This window comes from Drosophila hydei, unplaced genomic scaffold (assembly GCF_003285905.1).
Source record: "Drosophila hydei strain 15085-1641.00,03,60 unplaced genomic scaffold, DhydRS2 tig00000001-arrow-pilon, whole genome shotgun sequence".
NCBI lineage: Eukaryota > Metazoa > Arthropoda > Insecta > Diptera > Drosophilidae > Drosophila > Drosophila hydei.
Window position 1 is genome coordinate 4,007,799 of NW_022045643.1, and position 22,587 is coordinate 4,030,385.

The following is a 22,587-nucleotide window of genomic DNA, read 5'->3' on the forward strand; positions in this document are numbered from 1 at the left end:
AACTTGTAGGTAGCAGTTCGTCAATCAACTGACGCCCAAAATTCAAAAAAGCTCATTGCGAAAAATCGCCTGCACATCAATTAAGAAATTCGAAATTCGAAATACGAAATTCGAAATCAAAATGTTTGCTGCACAGAGCCGAGCATAAGCAAAATAAATAAATAAGGTGCCAAACTAGAGATTACAACATTTGTGATGTTTATTAATACGAAATTAAGTAGCCACCGTTAACAACAACAAACACTACAACAACAGCAACAACAACAAAAGAACCCACCAAGGTGTTTTTGGTTGGGTGGGCCTCTGGCTCTGCTGGCCAAGACGAGGGCGGGCGCGACGGGTGTCCAAGTAGCGCTTTCATCTTTTTGTAATTAGGTGCGCGCAGAGACTGATAGATGGCGCGATAGATAGATACAGATTGGATTTTGAATGCGCACAATACACACGCACACACACACACGCGCAGTCGTATATGGGCCAAAGTGTAAGAAAGATGAAAATTAAAACAGCAGCCCCACGTTATGTTTACATATTGTAATGCGTGTAGCAAGCGAGCAGACAGCAAATGTGCATGTGCATGGATGGGCATTTCAATTCGATAAGTCCGTTTGCAACGCAGCTGATCGATACATTGTGAGGATAATGAGCGCTACTATGGATAGCCAAACATCACGGATAGTTAATGTCTTAAACAAAAATTTGAATTCAAATGTAATTTCAATTATCGAATATGAAATTAGCTAGCAAAACATTTCAGCCAAATCGAAGTTATCGCTTAATTACAATTGTATTAAAGGTACGGAGGCACTCATGTGAGATAAGATAGAAATAATCAACTTTAAACTGATTCAAATTTCATATTGCAAAAAATGTCTTCTTTTTAAAAAAGTTCTCATTGCATTCTATCTATATACTTATAAAGTTAAGTAGAGAGAAATTCAGTACTGAGCGATAAGATAAGTGAAAGTGTATATGGCCTTTACACTGGGACTCTTCATATTAAATATATATCAAAACATATCAACTATTTTGATAGAGCATTGAAATGTTACTTTGACAATGCACCAACAGCTGTCGATACACACACACACACACACACACAACAGATATTTGAGGTTGAGTTTGTTGAATTTCATTGCGGTTGAGTCGGCGGGGGCGTTTATAATTAATTGTAATTGTCGTTGAAAGATTAATTTGGTTGCGCTTCAATGGCGCTTCATTGTCGGCCATTGCGCGGTTGGGGAAATCAATTTTATATCGCTTTTTCCTCTTCTATATATATATTTCAGTTGTTTTGCTGCTGCGTGTGTTTTCGGTTACTTTTCTAGTGTTTTTCGTTTGGGTTAGCCACAGACATAAATCTATATTTTATGCTGCGAAAAGTGCAATCAAGTGGTTAGCCGAGCAGCAGCGCCGAAGGGGGCTGGCCTAGGGGGCAATCTTCAAAGGGGCAAACACGCGCCGTCTGCGTCGGCCCATTGAAATGGAGCATAAAAACTATGGCTATAAATAAGACCCTGTAGGAACTGTTTTCGTTGCGCTTGTTGTGCGTGCGTGTGTTTGGGCAGGGTAGACTGACTGCCCGTATTTTCAAATCAAATTCAAAGTTGTTGCTGCCGAACATTTCCGCAGATCAAAGTCACAGCTTGACAAATTTCTATGGAAAGGGGGCTGGGCTGGGCTGTTGGCCCAGCTGGCAGCTGGGAGCTGCCGGCGGGTCGCTCTGGCTGCTAATTGCTTTCATATCAATATCAATTGACGATCCTGATAACAGCTCACAATTTGTAGTTTCAACACCTATAATGGCCCGGGGGCATCTTTCGCACAATCTCCGACTGATAATTATCAACAGAAGCAGCGGCAGCAACTGTGGCAGGCAACTGTTGCAGCTACCACACCACTGATTGATATGCAAAACGCAAAAAGCAACAGCAGCAGCGCCCTCCTGCGGCTGTGTTTGGCAAATAAATGATTGGAAATTTTCGTTGTTACACACACATACGTATGCAAGTGCTGTATGTAGGCAATTGCTGCTGTTGCTGCTGTAGGTGGCAGCCTCTGGCGTTTGCTTTTTGCGCAACCGACAACGGCGCCGACGAGCTGCAGGCCCTTTGATCTCTTTTTTGGCCAACAAACGTGGCGCCATCTGTTGTTGTTGCAGCTCTAATTAGCCACACTTCATACGGGGGCAACGCCAGCATAGGGTGCTGCCCCTGCTGCCCCGGCGGCCCCTTCGGCGTCTGCGCGTCTGTCAGCGTTGTCGTCGCGACGTTGTTGTTGTTGTTTTAAAAATAAATTGCATATAATTTTATGAAACATGAAAGATTTCAAATAAATATTTCGTCATATTGTCAAAAAGGGACGCCCTACGAGTCAAATAAAGAATTTAATTAGTTTCGGAGTCGAATTGTGCCCTGCTTGCTGTCCGTTAATCATGGCAGGGCGTCATCCGATTGGAACGCGATGTATAAATACGCCAGCTATGATCCATTAAGTTGATTGCATATAGTTTCTGAGTAAAAGAGGAGATGGCCAATAGTTTCCAGCAAAATATTTAGATAGTCGAGCAATTGTTTTTCTGCTGCTATAAACAAAAACACGCCCACACAAACACACAGACACACGCACACAGCAGAGTGAACTACTTGTAGTTATAACAACAACTAATTGCCAATGACATATAAACAATCGCTGGCAACAAGTTGCAGCCGTTTTGGCCAAGTGCAACACAAGCAGCCGCAACGGCTGTGGCAACCAAGTTGGCTCGAATGTCTGCCACTCAGCCACTATGTGGCACTGGCTGGCAATCATCATCATTAGCCACGGCCATTTTTGGGTAAATAGTGCAACCCTCTTTGCATAATAATGTGGACAAGGTGCGCATTTGGTGAAAAGCGCGCAACATGCAACATGCAACATTTTTGTGTCTAAATAAAGATGCGATGCAGTCCGACAACAGCAACAGCAACAGTAACAACTTTTGGCTGCAGTTGCAGCCTGCTTGGCTGGCGACCCGGTAGTGAGTACTCGGTGCTCGAAGAGCGCCGGCGATACCTGTTTACCTGCCAGCGGCATGTTTATCGATAATACAAATAATCGAAGTCTATGAGATCGATAACTTAAATAGACGCTAAGCTTAGCTGTTTATTAAGTAAATTGCTATCATCGCCTGCTATCGATAAATATCGAAATATCGTTCAATTGCAATTGCAGCCTTCCTCCAGACAAACCTGCTTAACTACTTAATATGCGATAATTAACAACATGCTAATGACATCTAGTATATTAATCGATTTATAAATAACACTTCACATTGTTATCTCTGAGTAAACGTATTTATTGAGCTAGGTTACGAATCGTGTGTTATCGATCAACCAAATTATAAAGCACTTTTCGTGTCCTCGCGCAACAACACTCTTATCGATATGAAGATTAATCGATTTATAACTATCACTCAACATTCTTGACTTGACTGCGCTATTAAAAGATTATTGTGGACTATTCGACAGATAGAATAGACTATATATATTGAGTTAGTAGAATGCTCATTATCTGAGCGTGTTATCGATATCAGTCAAATACGATTAGTGAAAAGTGTTTAATAGTCTCGGGTTCAATTGTATCACATACCTATTCATTGTCTACAAATTATTTATAATTTAATCACAATGTCAACTGTTGGCCATGGCAGCACGTTACGCATACGCCACTTGCGCTTGGCAAATACCTACGTCACTGGGCAGTAAAATTCTAGGTAGCTGAGCTTATCTCGGCCGTACAGCCCGATAGATAAGTTTACACACATGCATACATTGTTTTGGGGCACCCAGATTGAACTGCTTTCGCATTCGGCTCCCTACAGAGGCGCCAGCTCTTTCTTTCTTAGTAGCTCATTTGCAGTCACGTCACAGGCGACAGGCGTCAGACGCCGAGCAATGGCCCCCAAGAAATTTAAGAAAAGGCAAACGTTAACGCAAACGCAAACGCAAACTTTGGCGTCACATTTTGGGCCACAAACTGTCATAGACTGGCGCAGATTTATAATGGGGCGCCTAACAAACCAAAAGTAGCAGCAGCTACAGCGGCTACATCGACAAGCAAGAAAATTGCTGGCTGGCCGTGCGGCGGCTTCAAAGTTGTTTCTTTTTTTGGTATTTTTGGTTTTCTTCCTCTTCTTTCTTTTGGTTTTTGGTTTTGTTTTTGGTGGCATCATTAAAATGTACAGAGGAGCGCACAATTTTTTGAAATTTATTTCATACGCAGCGTGGGAATCGCGGCGTCAATTGTTTAAAAGGCGCCAACAGTCACAAAATATCTGACTTCAACCCGGCCCATTGTTGTTGTTGTTGCTGCTGCTGCTACTTTTCGCATTATAAACGCATTAACTAATGTTGGAATTATAAGGTGCCGCGACGCATAAATAAACAATTAAAAATTGCTAAGACGAACGACAGAGAAAATGAAGAGAAGAAAAAACGCCGATAAATGTCGCAAAAGCAAACAGCCAAACATCAGATAGAAAACATTGATAAGTGGAGCCCGTGAGTTTCAGTTTCAATTTGCGCCCAGTGACAGTTGACAAAATGCCAAGCGAAAATCTATTTTATACAGCTATACTCTAGCGGCCGCTTTGGTTACCAAACTATCAAAACTACTCATAATTCTTCAACAGCAATATTGAAACGAAACGAACAGCGGCAAACAATATGACGAGCACGCTTCCACGAGGCGGTGTTCCTATATCTAGGGTTTCAGCTATAGATAAGATTGAGCTATAGTAAAATTATCGCATTCCTCAAATTATTGCAACTCATTACTCGTTCATTCATTAATAAAGTACTAAAAATAACAGCATAAGTTTATACACATGTGATTATGGGAGCTTAATTGCAGGTTGACGTCGCGATTAAAATGAAAGTACTGGGAAATTGGTCATGATTTCTTGGAATACAAACTCTTTTTATGATTTTGGAATTTCAAATATATGCTCACTGCCTGCAATAATTTGTGATTCACACAGTTCTTGACCAATTCGTCATGCCTTCCACAAGGGTATACGCATTGTGTGTCCCAATTTATAGACAAGGTATTCAGCCTTTCCATCTCTATCTGCTGAACTGTACTTACCTCTCCCTATCTGTCTCTATTGGCCGATTGCCCCCACCTATCTCTCACCCTCACTCTCTACATCTCTCCCGTTCTTCGCCAACCGCTGAGCCATTTTCTATCTATATGCATGTATATTAAGAGACATTGCTCATACGCACCGTTTGCTTTCTGACTGTCTCGTCATTTGTGGGCTAGTGAGAGCGTGGCGAGCGCTTTATGGTCTATGAAACGAACCAAATTTCTACGCTTTGGGCTTAATTGCAAGCGGCAGAAACCGTAAAACAGTTGCCAAAACGCCGTTAACTCAACTGCCAGACACATTTTCCATCCATCCTCTTCCACTTCCTCTTCTTCTTCTCCGTGATATTTTATATTTCTTCTTATTATTTTCATGCTGCCAGCAAGTGCAACCATGTGCTTAGGCTACTCATAAAGATAAAGAAACGGCAAAAGAATACAGAACGGAACAGTATGATCCATTATCAGAAATATTATCAACAGCAACAACAGCAACATCAGCAGCAGCCAGTTGCAATTTAATGACAACAACAAGTTGAGCTGCAGGGCAATGCAATGCAAATTGAATTGATGTTGCGGTTGTTGATGCTGTGGTTGTGGCTGTGGCTATGGCTGCTGGTGCTGCTGCTGCTGCCGTTGCCCTTGCCATGTAGCTGAGCTGCATGCCTGAAATTATAGCATAAATAGCTAAAGCCGAAGACCAACAGGTGCCCAAGTGCCAGTTGGTAGTTAAGAGTTGCCAGTTCCCAGTTGCCAGTCAGTTGGCAACACGTGCCCAGGGCGATGCTGCCGTGGATAAATAATTACGTAATAAGTGGTTGGCAGCCAGGCAGCCAGGCAGCAAGGAGCCCAGGCAACAGCCAACAGGCTGCCAGGCAGGCAGTCAGCAGCTTGGCCTGTCAGGCAAACTATGCCAAGAATTTCATATGAAAGCGCGGCCAAAGAAGAAGTGAAAAGTCTGTTAGTCAACCAGACAGCGAGACGACCAGACAGGCCAGCCCAAGTCGTCAGTCAAGCAGCGGGCAACATTGTGGCAAAATACACAAACTCAAACTTGTTGCACGCTTCATTTTCAGCTTTGACACGTGTGACTAATAGACAGTTCCAGTTTTAGCTCCAGTTTAGCTAACTAGTTCCTTTTGCACTCAGCATTTGAGCTTATTAAATCTTAAGGGATTTCTCTTTATTTGTGTTTAAATTACTTGTTCGAAAGCGAAACTACAAACTCTATCTCGTTCGCTCTTCTATTGCCTCAAATTTGAAACTAGTTCCAGCTGCAACATGCAGCCTTTCATGGCTAGGCAACATGTTGCTAAGGCATGTTGCTGCTGCAGCTCATGTTGCCGCTGTCATTGTTGGCTTGGCTGCGCTCTAGCAACAACGCCGCACACAATCAATAATCGCAACGATAAAGATCGTTAACCGAAATGTTTTTATTTTAGACCGATGACGACGACGCATGTTTCGCGGCCAGCTGCAGCAGCAGCAGCAGCAACATTGCTCTGTCGACGCTGGCAACGGCCGGCGCATGAGTTATGACGACGTCCTCGTCCAGCTGCGCGTTCGCACGCCACACATGCGCAATGGCAATGGCTCATCTGAGTGCACCGCCAGCAGCACCACCTGCCCCCCGCTTTGTGGTGCGTCTGGCGCGCTGTGCGGTAAATTCGCTTTATGGGCTCCCGACAACGACGACTGCGAACTGCTCTATGCTAATTACGTCATGGGGACGACGCTTCGTACCTAATTTTGCATTGTGGGAACCGAAAACTGGAAATCCAAGACACCCAAGACACCGCGCAGCGACTTTATTTTTTTTCTCCTCGCTCTTACTGCAGCAGCAGTAGCAGCAGCAGCCGGCTCTTGCCCCCGTGTATGTACCTGCTCTGGCCTGACTGCTTGCATTTTCCAACTGTGGCAATAAAAAACTGTTGCGGCGGCGGCAGCAGCCAAACGAGCAACAAACGACAACAACAACAGCAACTGTTGCTGCTGCTGTTGTTGTTATTTAAGCAAATGTGTCGCAGCCAAAGCCAAAGACGACGTCAACGTCGACGCCGACGCCGACGCCGATGCCGATGCCGACGTCGCATATAATGACTTTTTCGACTTGGACTGCGGTGGCTTGCGCTTTTTATGCTTATGCTTTATGCGCTCGCCCGGGCTGGCTGGTCAAGCATGTGGACACTGGTTGCATTGCTATTTGCTAGCTAGCGTGCCTCATCTGTGTTGCAGGAGGCAGCAGCCGCAGCAGCAACAGCAGCAAAAACAGTTGCCGTTTGTTGTTTGCAATTGCTGTTGCTGTTGCTGCTGTGTGTGGCATGCAGCAATAACAAGTTGCTGCTGGTGGCAAGCTGAAATAATTGTGTGTGTGAAAATATTTTGAAATGGGCGCGAGGCAAGTTCGCCAGCAACATGTTGCCGAAAACCCAAAAACAAAATAAAGCAACTAGCAACATGTTGCCGCGTCCTTGAATTTAGCAAATAGTCACAAGCATTTTTTGCTGTTTCGTTTTGTTTCTGTTTTCATTTATAAATGTTGTTAAGTGCAAAGAATTGCGAATTAAAAGCACAAAAATTACATTAAGACACATTTAAATACCATTTAAATAGCTTTTTGTGCACAAGGTGAAGCTGCAAGCAAATTTGCTGCCGCACAAAAATGCTGCTAAAAATGCAACTTCAAGTTGAGGCTGCCAGCCTCTGTCTGTCTCTCTGTGTGTGTGTGTGTGTGTGTAAACAAAGCCTGGGAACCGAAAAGACAAACACGCGCTCAGCTTGCCCCAATGGCAATGTGGGCAATGTGTGCCTCGGGGCAAATTTTGACTGCTTTTTATTTGGGCACACGGTCAGCTTGCCGGCCGGCAGATGATTGGATGCAATTTGGTCAATTTAATAATATACATTTTATATAATTTGTATAAGCGATTGGGCTGCACTCGTCGACTGCTGCTGCTGCTGCTTGCGTTGCCTGCGGCGATTGGCCAGTGGAATTTCCGCCAGTGGCCGGAAAAACCCGCCGTGCTCACGCCAAGTGACAGCAAGAATTCAGCATAAAAGGCAAGGCAGGGCAGGGCAGGGCGGACGGGGAATTTCCGGCGCACAAACATGTGGCATACAGCATTTGTGTGCAGCACTCGATTGGCACTTGCCTTTTACCTGTTGCCCACCCAGCAGCTTAGTCTCTCAGCATATTTTCCCACGCAGGTAGCGCGGCGGCGCCCTTGACTGGGCGAACGGCCACGCAGACGCTGAGCTGAGCTTATATCAATTCCATTAACAAGTTAAGAACTCAATTGAATCGCGCAGATTAAGCGATTTAAGTGGCAACAACATCATCAGCGGCAATGCGATTATGATCGTGAAATCGGCTAAGTCGTCAGCTAAAAAGAAAATATTGCCTGCCACAGCCACAGCAACAGTCGGAGCTGCAGCGGCAGCACATGTGGCATGCAACAGGGGAGCCCAAGAGGCACCCAGAACTTGAATCTGGCAATATCAAAGGCAAATTTTTCAAGCGCAGACGTTGTCGACATTGTTGAAGTTGTGGCAGGGGCAGTGGCAGGTTGCAGGTTGCAGGTTGTAGTTGCTGCTGTTGCATTTGCAGCAGACCAAGCGATAGCCAAGAAGGTGTTGCTGCCACTGAAGTAGATAGATGAGCCAACAGCAGTCGGCCCCAGCCTTGACTCTGGCTCCGGCTACGACTCTGGCAATGGCCATGTCGCATTATTAATGTTTGATGTAATTAATGCGTAATTAAGATGGCCAACAACTTGCAATTTGCGAGCTGCGAGCTGCGAGCTGCTGCAGTTGCCACAGTAAGCGGTCAGTTACACTTCCATTTCCGCCAAACAGAAATAGTTCAAAAGCCAAATTCAAATGCCGCCAACGCAAATTGCAGTCTTGGCCAAAAACAAAACGAAATGGAATCATTAATGTGGCAAGTATCATGGGAAACTAATAATGAATCTCTATCCAAAGAGATCTCAGCTCAAATATCGATCAATTTTGACTAAGATGAGCGAGGTTCATTAATCTTGGCCGCGTGCGCAACTGTTGAAGCGTTTTTCCATTCCTAATGGGCAGCCGACAGAGATAGACAGATGGACAGAGGGAGAGAGAGAGACTGAGAGGGAAGCTGAGACAGGCAGGGGGAGGAGGAGGCGGGGGCTGCTTTAGTGGAGCAGAAGTTGGCCCAGGGCACTGCGTTTATGCGGGCACAAATTAACAGCAAGGCAAAACAATTAGTGGCAACAACAGCAACGGCAACAACAACAACAACAACAGCCACACGCATCTTATCATTTATCTTAGCTGCGCTGGCTATTTATTTGGAATGTGCCGCAAGTGCCGCGAAAATTAACGCAAAAATTTTGACTGGCTAATTGAGCGGGGCTTTTGGGCCACAAGCTAAGCATTTAAGCCAAACTGGAGCTAAGCGGCATGCTGCATATGTCGAAAGCTTTGTGACCCAATCGAAAATGTTTACTTTGTAATTGAAATACAAGCTTATCCAGTTCTAAATCTGCTAGAATCTAAAGACAGAAACTATTCTCAATATATCCTCAAGCATCAAGCCTAATACGCTATTATAGGATAACTTAATAAGTACAAAATTGATATATTGCGATACATCGAGCAGTCGTAGCTCTTATTTATAAGCTTTATATATTTAGTCTCTCGCCACTTTCACAACTTTATTAGGGCATTCAGAGTACGTTGTTGGAATGGGCAAATCGAGTTGGCAAAGCTTTCAGTTTGGATGCGCCACCTGTGGGGCGTTTGCTGGGCTTTGATATCGCCGACATAGATCTGAATCTGTTGACGGGATCTTATGAATGGCATGCGTTATATGCATTTGGGCTTGCATGGCTAGCATGGAGAGCTAGCTGACTGGGCTGGGATTATGTCACATCCGCTTGGCCCTGCTTAAGACGGATGCTTCACTGTGCTGAGTGCCTGGCCATTAAGATCGAGTGGGCCGAGCACTTGAGAGCTGAGAACAGTGGCTGCCATTGATGTTGGCAGCGAGTGCAATGCGGCTCCATTAGCGCCACTCGAGGGGAACTTAGGTGTTTTGGTCGGCCTGGCATTGCACTGCACTGCACTGAGATCTCTCAGTGCAGCATCTCTGATTTCCAAATGTGAATTACAGCCGGTCGTTAGTTGGGGTAGACAAGAGGCAGAAGTGGTTTGGCTCTAACAAGCATAATATTTTTGGCAAGGCGGCGACGGCGGCGGCGGCGTCGGCGGCTGATGACGATGGCGACGACATCGACATCGACATCTTCCTATACTCGAAATGCTTTTCAGCTGTGACTGTTGTTAGTGTTGCTGCTGCTGCTGTCGGCGGGGCCAGAAATAGCGTAAAACTCATAAACGGCTGGCGACTGTTGCTGGCGTGGGGCATTGGCGAGTGGCGAGTGGCGAGCAGCAGCAGCAGCAGCATGCGATGCCATTTGAAAATTTCATTTCATTTCGTTATAATTTTCTATTTCCCGCATGCCAAACGGCCCCTAGGTACCGCTACCAATGGGGCCCCCTTAGCTGGTACCCCCGCAGCAAATCTCATATCGCAGCCCCCTCCTTGGCAGCCCTCGCTAGTTGTTCATTTGGTTTTAGCTGCGTCTAGCGCCGGCATTCATACTTAATTACCAAAAACGAAAACTCGAAGAGCCGTCGCAGTTGTTGTTGTTGCTCTGGTTGCTGCTGTTGGATCTTCTCTGGCGTGACGCTAAATGAGCAGCGCCAAGAAAAAAAGCCTTCTGACCAGGTAGCCAGACGCACCAGCTATGATGAATTGTGGGTGCCGTTGACTAAGTTTGTCTCTCTGCAACGTAGGCGTTGACCTAAATAAATAGTTGCTGCTGCTGCCGCTGCTGCTGCTGTCGCTGTTAAATCGTTTTCCGCTTGTGCAATCGCTTGCTAAACATTCTATGGCGACAAGTGCAACCAGAGTAGCTATCAGAGTTTTCCACACGGCTTGTGTAAGTGGAAACTCACAGTCAAGGTTTGAGCAAAAGCTACAATATATCTTGTCTAGCTATTGAAATGTATATGCTTGCCAGTTGGATTGGCGTTGGCGCTGTGACAAAACATAAAACCGCAAATTGATTTTCAATGTTGCATTCGTATATTATATAATATTGTAAATAGATAGAGGAAGGTGTCATTGCGGGCTGCACTGATTGAAGGTGTTGCTGTCGTCGCTTTGCTTTTGCTGCTGTTCCGAATGCTTCTGGTCTACGCTTGGCAGCATTTCGAGCACTGCCAGTTTGTCTCCGCTTTTAACCAAAACAAACAACCAGAAGCAGCAGCAGCAGTAGCAACAACAACAATCGATGCTGCTGCTGCTGGTGGTAACGACGAGCACACAAAAGCAAATGATGTTTTATGAGCAGCTAATTTACTTAACACCTCAGCAACAACAACAACAGCAGCAGCAGCAACAGCAACAACAGTAGTCACATAAATAAAGATAAAGAACCAAAATTTCAACTATAATAGCCCAATGCCAAAAACAATAGCAGCCACAGCGAGCGAAAGAATGAAACATTTATATATTTTTTTATTTATTTTTCACATGGCCTTTTTGTTGCTGTTGTTGGGGGGTTTTATATTTAAAGTCAGATTTGGGCTGCTGTGGCGGCTAATGGTGAGAAATGGAGATGTTGCGTGGGTGCAAATTGGACAATAATATTGACCAGTTAATTCATGAAAATACCGATTCAGACGAGTTCGAATGCATTTAATCAGTTTCAAGCAGAGCAGCGCGGACCGGAGAGCTCGGCTCCGGCTCTATGCGGCGCACGGTGCGTATGACTGGCGCGCCTCGAACCGGTTCGCGTCTGCCAGTTGTGGAATCAGTTGGTCGCAGCAGCTCCTTGTAAACGGTTTATGGTTTTTGTGGCTCTTTTATTTTGGTCTTTTAATTTCTTCATTGTGTTAGATCTGCGTTTGGCGCTGACATTGATTGGCTTCGATTTTATGGCCAGCTTTTGATTTGTGTCCATTGATATGCAAATGCTGAGACGCAAACTGAATGCTGTTCACAGGGCGTGGGCGTAACGCTATGGATTATGTATGCATTTGGTGCATGAAGTAGCTGTTAAGACATTTGCCAATCAGCAGTTGGGGAAACGAAATTGAGCCTCTATAATGGAAGAGAAATGTGGGGAATTGAAAAGGCAGATGCAAATTTTTCGCTGCGCTTGCAAACAAAGAGCCCAACAAAAGCTGAAGCCCAAAGCTGGCAAAATAAATCAATCTCAAAACGAAAAAGTAAATATCCTGTGCGCCGCGGCACACAGTTCCCCCCATTCATTGATGAAGCTGAAAGGAACAATTGGCAAGGCGGGCGTGCGGCGGGCAGCAGCTAAAAGTAAATAAACACAAATTGAGACTGGAGAAGCGGCAGAGACAGAGGCAAAGAGAGCACGAGACTCTAAGAGGGGCAGCAGCCAGAACAGCTGATTGCAGCTGATTTCTGATTTCAAACAAAAAAAGAAGAAGCTGAAGAAGAGAGGAGAAGAAGGGCTACCTCTGCCTCAGCCGCGCCCTCGCCGCTGCCCCGTTTCTCGCTGTGTGCGACAGGCATGACGGAAGCCAAAGAAGACGCAGCAGCAACAGCAGCAGCGGCAGCAGCAGCAGCAAAACATGAATTAAAAATCTAATTGCGACCGCGCTGAAACAAAGCAAAGACGAGTAAAAGACAATAAAAAAGCGAGGGCGGGGGCGGTGTAGACACACACACACAGATATATATATACTATATATATACTCTCATATTGTTGGATGTCGGGTATCTTGTTGGGCGCACTTAGTCGCGTTACAGACGCAAACGTCATGAACCGCAACGCAACAATAATTACAACAACAACAACAACAATAAGAACTTAGGGCTGGGTACGGCAAACCGCAAAGGTCGACTGCAGATGCCAGCCGTTGAGACGAAGGCCAGAAGAAATGAGTTTTCAAAGTTTTTCCAACTTGGGGAGCAGCACAAAATTAATGCGAATTTAATTAAAATGTGCAACTAGCAACAGCAGCAGCAGCAGCAACAATCAATTCTAGAGCTGAGCTTTGCTTGTTGCTGCGCAGCCGCCAAATTGTAGAGGAAGCAGCGGCAGCAACAGCAGCAACTGCTGCCTGGATGCAGAGCTGACTTGGAAAATTGCAATCGCCGGCGCATGTGCGACGACTCCAACTAAGTGTGTGTGTGTGAGTATGTTGCATAAAATTATTTCGGTCTGGTGGATATTAGCAGAGCGTGAAGTTGGCAAATAAGAAATTCAGCATAAAAAAAGGTAAATTTTCATTAAACAGCAACAAAAAAGAAGAAAAGGAAAATAAAGCGAGATAGAAAGCATTGATAACTTTGAGTGTCTAACAAAGTTCAACTCTAATGTGACTCAGACTCTCTCATATTTTCTTAAACTGTATCGGACTAACATACAGTCTGTCAAGAAACACTTTACACAGTGGAAAAAATCTCAATTTTTTGACTTTATGTAAAAAAATAAAGAGTTTTTGTTTAATTTAACTAATTTTTTTTAATGGTTACCTGTTTAATAGGTATTTTTAAATCAAATTATAGAAAACAGAAACAAAAACAATAATGGTGAAACTTAAAAAACAACAAAAACTTAGATTACTCATATTTTACACTGTCAAGAAACTCTTTACACACTTCTTATATATTGTTCTAAATTTAAAATGTAAAACTAATTATAACTAATTTTGAAATACTTAATATTTAGTATGGCCCCCCTTAGCATTCTGTACATGTTGGAGTCTTCTTTTCATTGAGTTGACCAAGTTTTGAATATACTCTAGGGGTATCTTCTGCCACTCTTCCAGTACGAAAGCTTTTAGCTGTCCACGGTTGGTTGGATTCCTTTTTCCAACCTTTTGCTTTAAATAAGACCACGCATGTTCGATTGGGTTGAGATCTGGGCTTTGGGGTGGTGTATCCAAGACCTTTCCGCAGTTGTAAAGCAACCAATTACGTACATTATACTCCTTATGTTTTGGATCGTTGTCTTGGTAAAATTTAAAAGTTGGCCGATTTTCACTAATAAAGCCAAATTTGGTTAAAAAATATTGCTCGGCATTCATTGTGTTTTCAATGAATACCAATTCACCGACTCCTTGGCTGGAAATGCAGGCCCAAACCATAACCGACAGCTTTCCAAATTTGACTGTTGGAATGATATTCGCTTTGTCGTAAGCTTTAGAGACCTTTCGCCATACTTTGGGCGGACCTTCGTTGTAATACAACATTATTTTGGTCTCGTCGCAAAATATAACGTCCTTTCAATACTCCTCTGGGTGCCTAAGCATAGTAAGAGCAAAACAGAAGCGCTTTTCCACATTTGTCGACGACAGCAAGGGTTTCTTACGTGCCACTTTCAAAGAATACCCATGCCGTAGAATAGCCTGACGGATCGTTTCGTGGGACACATCCACACCACACTCTTCTTTGAGCTCCTTGGCAAGAGTTCTGGTCGAGATTTGGGGATTTGATTTGATCTTTCGCATCATAAGGCGGCTTGCCCGATCAGATATCTTTTTTTTTCGGCCACCCACACCCTTTGCCTCAAGTCTTCCCTCATTTCCGCGCGACTGAGAACGTTGTATATGGTTTTTCTTGACACAGAAAACATTTCCACTAATTCTGGAACTGATTTGCCCAACTGCCGATTGTAGAAGATCAATTGGACAACATCGAAGCTTAATCTCTTTCCGGGCATTATTAATCAAAATTTGTATTGCTTTTATATGTGTACTCAGCCAAATTTCGCACAAAGTGAAAAATAAACACAAAAATAGAGATGCATAGACAGATTCTAAAGGCATAGTTAACGGTAAAGCCCCGTTATTTCTTAGAATCAGAGCAAAACAGATGAAGAGAACAAAATGTGTAAAGAGTTTCTTGACAGTGTAAAATATGAGTAATCTAAGTTTTTGTTGTTTTTTAAGTTTCACCATTATTGTTTTTGTTTCTGTTTTCTATAATTTGATTTAAAAATACCTATTAAACAGGTAACCATTAAAAAAAATTAGTTAAATTAAACAAAAACTCTTTATTTTTTTACATAAAGTCAAAAAATTGAGATTTTTTCCACTGTGTAAAGTGTTTCTTGACAGACTGTATATATAAATATATCTTTAAAGAATTCGTTTAGGTACTCACCATAATTTTCGTTCACAGCCGCTTGGACTGACTCACGCACCTTATCCGTCGCGCGAATGGGCTGGCCCAATATGGAGAAGTTGCCGGGATTCGTTTGCTGCACAAACATCATGTAGGGTATGTCGGAGGACTGCTCCAGATTGAAATGGATCAGTCCGCGCACCTGCGGACGCTCCCTGTAGATGTCGCACACGCCGCTTCCGTTGCGCTGCGCGAACTGAAACCGAACGAGCTGCGGCAGCTGCAAGTCCCGCTGCTTCTTGTACACTTGCAACACCTTCATTGTTGCCGAGAAATTAGCCGGCCGATTGGCCGTCCTCGAGATAAACACGCCCATAATCACTGTGGGCGCCGCATACGCCAGCTGGTCGGGTTCCCGAGCGGAACAGTAGCGACCAGCGCCCAGCTTATTCCGATGTTTTCGTGGATGTTTTCGTCGCTGCTGGTGTCGCTGCTGCTGCCGCTGCTGTTGACGCTGATGCTGCCGTTGGAGGCGATATTCGCGCTTTGCCTCCTGCTGCTGCTGTCGATGGCCGCGATACTTCCGCTGGCCATTGTCGCTGCCAAAGTCGCGACGATTGCGCGCCGCCAGCTCCTGGCTGCTCTCTGGCACTTCATAGGACTCAATGAGATAACGTTGCGCTGCGGCTGTAACTCTGCTGCTATAGTTATAGGCGGTAACATTTTGCTGTTGCAGCTGCAGTTGCCGCGCATAGCTGCTAAGCTGTAACTGCTGCTGGTGCTGATGTTGCTGCTGCAATTGCTGCTGTTGCTGTTGGAGCGCATAACGTCGTGTTTTACTGCTCGGCGACATGCCATTGTTTAATAATTTATATCTTTGACTATTTATTAGCATATTTGGAACTTGTTGCTGTGACTGCTGCTGCTGCGTTGTCACCGCAGCAATATGTTGCTGCTGTTGTTGTTGTACAGCCGCATCGCTATCGCTGCCTACGTCGAATACTGTTGCTGGCCTTAACTTAATGTTGCTAGTGCTACTAAGACTATTGCTGGGCCGGCTAAGCAGCCTACTTAAGATATTGTTGTCGATGTTGCTGCCGACGCTTTCACTGCTCCCGCTGCCATTGTCCGCCAGCTGTTGCTGCTGTTGCTGCTCTTGCCGCTCTTGCTGCTGCTGCTGCGGTGGCAGCGCAATGTAGTAGCTGCTTTCTTCTGATTCCCATGATCTTTGCTGCTGCTGGTGTTGATTTTCGATTGCTGTTGCTGCTGCCGCTGCAGCTGTTGTTATCGTCGGCGCACATGTGATCAATAGCAACATGTAGCTGACGAAGATTGCTATCGATATCAATGACATTAGTTTCGGTTGCGTTTTTAGACTCCATTTGCGCACATGTTGCGCATACATGGCGTCCTCCAAAGTTGTTGTTGCTGTTGCCCTAGCTTTATTTACAAATCAACTATCGATTGCTGTATATCGCTTATCGTAGTAGTTGCTGTTGCTGCTGTTGCTAGTTGCTGCTGTTTTTGCTTTTGTCTGTCTATTGCTGGCAAATGTAGCCGTCGTTGCGTCGTCGCTGTGCCTTGTCGTATTTTCGTTTATCCTGCAAATACTTTCGATAATTTCGTAGCATTTTGAGGGACAGCAACAGAGAGACGCGACGCGAGAGAGACGGAAAGAGAGAGAGACCCGTTGAGTGAGTGGGGTAGAGACAGTAAATGTTTAACAATTTCTAGCATAATATTTATGAGCACTTTGAGAACTTTTTTGGCTGTTGCTGTTGCTGTTGCTGCTGCTGTTCTTGTTGCTGTTGCTGTTGTTGCTGCTGCTCTTGCTGTTGCTGGTGACTCATTTTGGCCCGATCGTCTGCTTTGGCAATGCAAAAAATGTATTTGTATATCTTTAAATAAATAAATTGCTGTTTGTATTTGTTATTGTTGCTGTTATTATTGTCGTCGCTGTCGTTGTTGTTGCTGTTGCTGTTGTTGCTGGTTTGCTTGTTCGTTCGCTTGCTGTTGTTGCATTTATTTTGTTTAGAATATTATTTGATTTTATTTTATTCGTTCGCGTTAACGCTCGCGTTCGCGTTCGCGTTTCACTTGAGCGCCTTGGAGTCGACGCACTGAGCTATGGCCACGCCCACCCCCTACCTCTTGAATGGACGTAGACTTAAGGTCGTCGCGTGGCGTTTGATTTAAAGTTTTTATGCTGTGGATCTATTTTGCCGTTGTTGTTGTTGTTGCCACTGCTGCTGCTGCTGTTGCTGTTGCTGTTTCGTTTTACTATTTGTTGTCGCTTTGCGCGTTTTTCACGACGTTTTTCACGCGCGCGCGTTTCGTGTGCGACTCGGCAAGCTGTTCGGCTACCGTCGGCTCTTTGCCGATTGGCAGCTTCGTCTTCTCGTGCGTGCAATGCGACGCTTCGTTCGCGTCGCTGCTGCTGGCGCTGCTGTTGTAATTGTAATCCTCGCTGCGCGCGTAGCTGTGAGATACACTTTTTGCTGCTTTTTTTTCGATAATGCTAATGTTTGACTTGCCGTATACGCGATCTATCTATATAGACGTGCCGTAGCAGTAGTCGTTGCTGTAGCCGTTGCCGTTGCCGTAGACGTAGCCGTAGCCGTAGTCGTTGCCGTTGGCGTTGCCGTAGTCGCTGCCTGATTCACTGTTGTGAAGTGTTTTCTGGCACACACATACACACACACTTGCGCTGACTCTGTTGTCGCTGATGACGCTGATGACGATGATGATGATGCTGCTGATGCTGATGATGATGTTGATATAGCAGACACACAGACACAGAGTCAAACAGACACACACGCACGTACAACACACCCGACGAAGACAACACACACGTTTTCTAATTTTAGACAAAAGTAATTATAAAAGAAAAAAGCAGAGCAGAGTGCGCCGCGTTCAGCTCATACGCATATATCTTCTACTCTGCCTAGATATATATTTTATATATATATTATTATATATGCTCTGTGTATATGTGTCTGTGTGTTGTTGCCGATTATATAGGAGGATCGTCGCAGCATGTATATTGCACACGCACACACTAAATCGATCCCGATCGTTTTTTATATAGACACATATGCATATATGTGAATTATAAGTATATATATTTGTGTATCAGATGTAGACAGACGATGTCAGTTGTTTGCTGGACGGAGCAGTTGATGTTGCCTGTGGCTGTGGCAATTGCAGTTTATACTGTTGTTCTTGTTGCCGCCGCTTCTGTTGTTATGGTTTGTGCAAAGTTTATTTTTTCTTTTATTTTTGTCACTCGGCAAATTGTGCGAAAGGCTTATCAATCAATAAATATCAGCTCGAAATTCAATTGAAAATTGAAAGTCCTTGCTCGATAATCGAAATCTGATGAAATTCTTCAAGCTTTTCACCTGCACTCAGCAATCGATGTTGATCGTGATATGCGAAAGCAATTGTATTATTCATAAAGTCGTTCGGCTTTATTTTTATTTATATATTTTTTATTCCCTATTTTCGTGAATAAAAATTTCGTCGTTTTTTGTTTTTGTTTTTGTTTATAATATATTTTTGTTTTTGTTTCACGCACCGCACAGAAAATGAAATAAAATTAAATTCAATTTGAAATTCACATACACACGATGCCTCAGTGTCTCGGTCTGCATTTGACTCGACTCTATATGTTTTTTTTTATTTTTTTATCAGTTCTCGGTTTGCGGTTTGCCGACACGCGCGTATCTGACCCGTCGCCGTTGAGTGTTTGCAGCGGACTAACACTAAACGTAACGGCACGCAAACGCTTACGTTGCGCTGCATAAATCGAACCGCCATCGCATCGTAACCAGTCAACCAGCCGAGCATATACGATCGTTTGCAGTAAGTGCATCTATTATTTATTCACAGACTTTGCGCCTTATTTCAGCTTTTGAATTTACATTTATATTCTAATGTTATATTGAAGTAGGTTTTGGCCATTTTAATAGCAAATTGTGAAAAATATAATTCAAAATGAATGCAAAATTGGAATAAAAATTAACAGAAACTTCTCAGATGTATGTTATACTCAAAATGGATATGTTAAGCCCCGAATGGCACTGTTAGACTGTTAACTTAGGTTGTAGTTGTGTTCCATGTCCAGGTTTGATGTTGCATGGTTATACGTAGTTCGCTCGCCGAACACGGCCATGCAAAAAGTTCGAATGCATTTAATCAATTTGAATTAAAGAGCGCGAAATTAAATAAAAGGGACTGCTGATTTTTGCAATGTATTTTATAGACGTAATTATTTATTTATTTTAGAATAGAATTAGAAGCAACGTTATGTATGTGAAATCCAATGAATCAAACGATTTATTATTCGAATTTGAACGTAAAAATTTTAAATTTATTTAATTTTTATATCAGAAGTTACGTTTAATTAGCCTCTTTTCGAGAGAGGAATATTAAGTATGTAAGTATTATATTAATATTATTTGGCAGTTGCATGACACACTAAAACGTAACATGTTACGCAATACCCGACAATATTAAAATTCCTTACCTTACATAACGTTTACTTTATAGCCAGCATAATTTAAATAATATTTAATAAATACCCACAGTTCATCAAAGTGCTCATAAATAAAAATTTATTAAAAATCTTCACCTTTACTTACAATTAATTATTGTTATGGTTGTAGAGCTTTTTAGCAACACCACGAACAGAAATTGTTTGTTCAGGAAACGCAAGACACTTTCGGAACTAAGCACGCTCTAATGGCCTTTCGTGCGCCAATTGAAATTTCGCTTTAAATTCTGCAGCTATTTATGCGAACTAAAATCGAATGGAGTTATTATCTGAAAAGCTGATAAGAAATAACATACGTAAAACTGTTCATTATTCACTTAAATATATATATATATATATATATATATATATATAATATATTTATATCAATCAAATAGCTTGTCAAATTAGTCACCTGTAATCGTTTAGATTAGGTTAGAGATTAAAAGGGATTTATTTTTGGGATATATTAGTGATTTAGCATTTAGTATTTAGGTTATTTTTTTTTATTTTAAGAGTGTTTTACGGAGAGGAGAACGAACATCGACAGACTCGCACACTCACAGACACACACAGGTGTTTTCAGAGTGAGCTGGCAGCTCAGCTTTTTCCCATGATTATTTGCTTTATTGTCAAATGTCAAGCCCCCAACACAGAAGAAGGAGACCAAGTTGTCCGGTGAAGCTGTCGCCGGTTGGAAGTCGTGTAAACTTAACGTTTTTACCAGTTGCTGCTAATGCTGTTATTGTTGTTATTATAATTGTTGTTCTTCTTGTTGTTGTTGTTGTCAAACAAAGCTTCCACTTGTTCTACGCACCGCGCATAACAATAAAAGAAGCGGAGCCAAGCGGCAAATAATAAAAAAAAAAAAAAAACAAAAAACGATCGCCTCGCCTTGCCCCAGAGCTGGTGACAAGTGCCGCATTGTAAGAAAACCTGAAACCTCAATGCTGGCGCTTCGTCAGCAAAAGCCTGATTTTAAGAGGGATGGCGGAAGGTGATGAGGGGAGGGTGATTGGTGTATAAAAAAGAGGGGCGTTAGGGTGATACCGGGTTAATACCAAGTTAACACAATTATTCTTATCTATCTGACCGAAAACTACCAATTATTAGATCTCAGAGCTGAAGAAAGATATGAAAGAGCAAAGTCTAAGGCCAGACGAGAGCAGTACCAATGAATATATATATATATTGTTATCTATAGGAATCCCCGTCATCATGACTGCACGCACGTAGTCCAAAAAGCCGTCAAGTTCATAAGAAGGTCACCAAAATAAAATAATAAGCTTCTGGTCGCAAATTTTTACAACAAGCGGGTTCTGAAAGTTGGGTGAAAGGACGAATGGGCTAAGACATGTCATGAATTGTTGTGATAAGATTAACAATATATCGCACACTTTTGCTCTGTCTTAAATTAGATGCATGACAAGAGCTTCGCACATATATCTAATCGGGCATTCAGTGAGGTTTTTGGCACCGGAAGTGGATGAGGAAGTGTAACTGTGGGTCCCCAGCACCTGTCGTCCAGACAGGTAGACAGCGAGCGGGAGTGAATGAGGCATGTTTGAAAAGCTGCAAACTGCGGGCAGGCAACAATCGGAGGGCATTGTTTGCCACTGGGAATCAACTGTAGTGGCTGCTGTGACTGCTGCTCTGCATCCGAGACTTGCGGAAGTGCAGGAAATACTCGAACTAGTGGACCTTATAAACAAACCTCTGAATCCCGACGGGGGCTGAGCCGTAGAACAGAAACAGAAACAGCGACCAAGACCGAGACACACACAGACGGCAATAGACAACAGCTGCCAAGCGCAGAGTCATTGCATCATCAACAAACACACACACACACACACACACGTACACCTAGTAAGTAGAACAACAATAACAACAGTAAAACGCACCACTGAAAACCCACAACAATAACAAACATATAAAAACAAATTTTCCAAAAGCAATTTTGAAATGCGCGCAGGCGCAACGCCAACGCCAACACCGACGCCAGCTGCGCAGCCAGCGTCAGCGTTAAGAAAATAATGAAAATTAAATGGCTAAAAAAGCAAAACAACTTAAATTCTCAGCCATATTTTCTTTTTTATTTTGGTAACTACTTGAGAGCCAAAAAAACAAAACAAAAATAAACACAGAAACTACACAAATGATTGTGTAATTTTCCTAAATGACTTTTCACACACACATACACATACAAAGGAAACTCTACAAAGAGACAACCGAATCAAAGTAGTTTATAGCTGATTTAGTTGTGACTTGGATTTATTTGCCTAATTTAACAATCCAAGCGATGTGCTTTAATTTAATATTGAATATGAAATATATTCATAAAAAATATTAAGACTAAGAAAAATAATGAAGTATATTTTTTGAGTAAGCACATCGAATATACGATAATAATTTTCAATCTAACATATGAGCCAATAATTCAATACTAAGCAGTAATTATTTTAGTTCACCAAGCCAAGCGAAGCCTTTAAATTTTATATAGAATTAGACAGACTAAAAAGTATTATAAAATGCAGTTTGTTCTCCTTTAGTGACTAACAAAATGTGTTTGAGTTTCGGTTTAGAATTGGGCAAAAACGCTTTCTTCACACCACTTTCAAGTCACTTTTTATTATCATTAATATCTTATAATTTAAGTAAAAGTATAAACATTGAGTTCTATGCCAATAGAAATGAAGGAAAAAATGAATATGTTTGCTTCTATTAAACGCGAACTGGAGTGCAGTCAATAAAACCCATTTGAACCGCATCT

The 22,587-nt window shown here is 42.9% G+C and overlaps 1 protein-coding gene across 3 annotated transcripts in view; it reads right to left on the reverse strand.

The window, feature by feature from the left end:
- The window catches only part of LOC111594840 (protein vein), a 33,183-nt gene extending 16,122 nt beyond the window's left edge, over positions 1-17,061 (reverse strand). For all 3 annotated transcript variants that reach the window (XM_023308305.2, XM_023308306.2, XM_030225314.1), the window contains exon 1: positions 15,323-17,061. In XM_023308305.2, coding sequence (XP_023164073.2) covers positions 15,323-16,688 — 1,366 coding nt within the window. In that variant the 5' untranslated portion in view covers positions 16,689-17,061. The remainder of the gene's footprint in view (positions 1-15,322) is intronic.
- Positions 17,062-22,587: the final 5,526 nt, after the last annotated feature.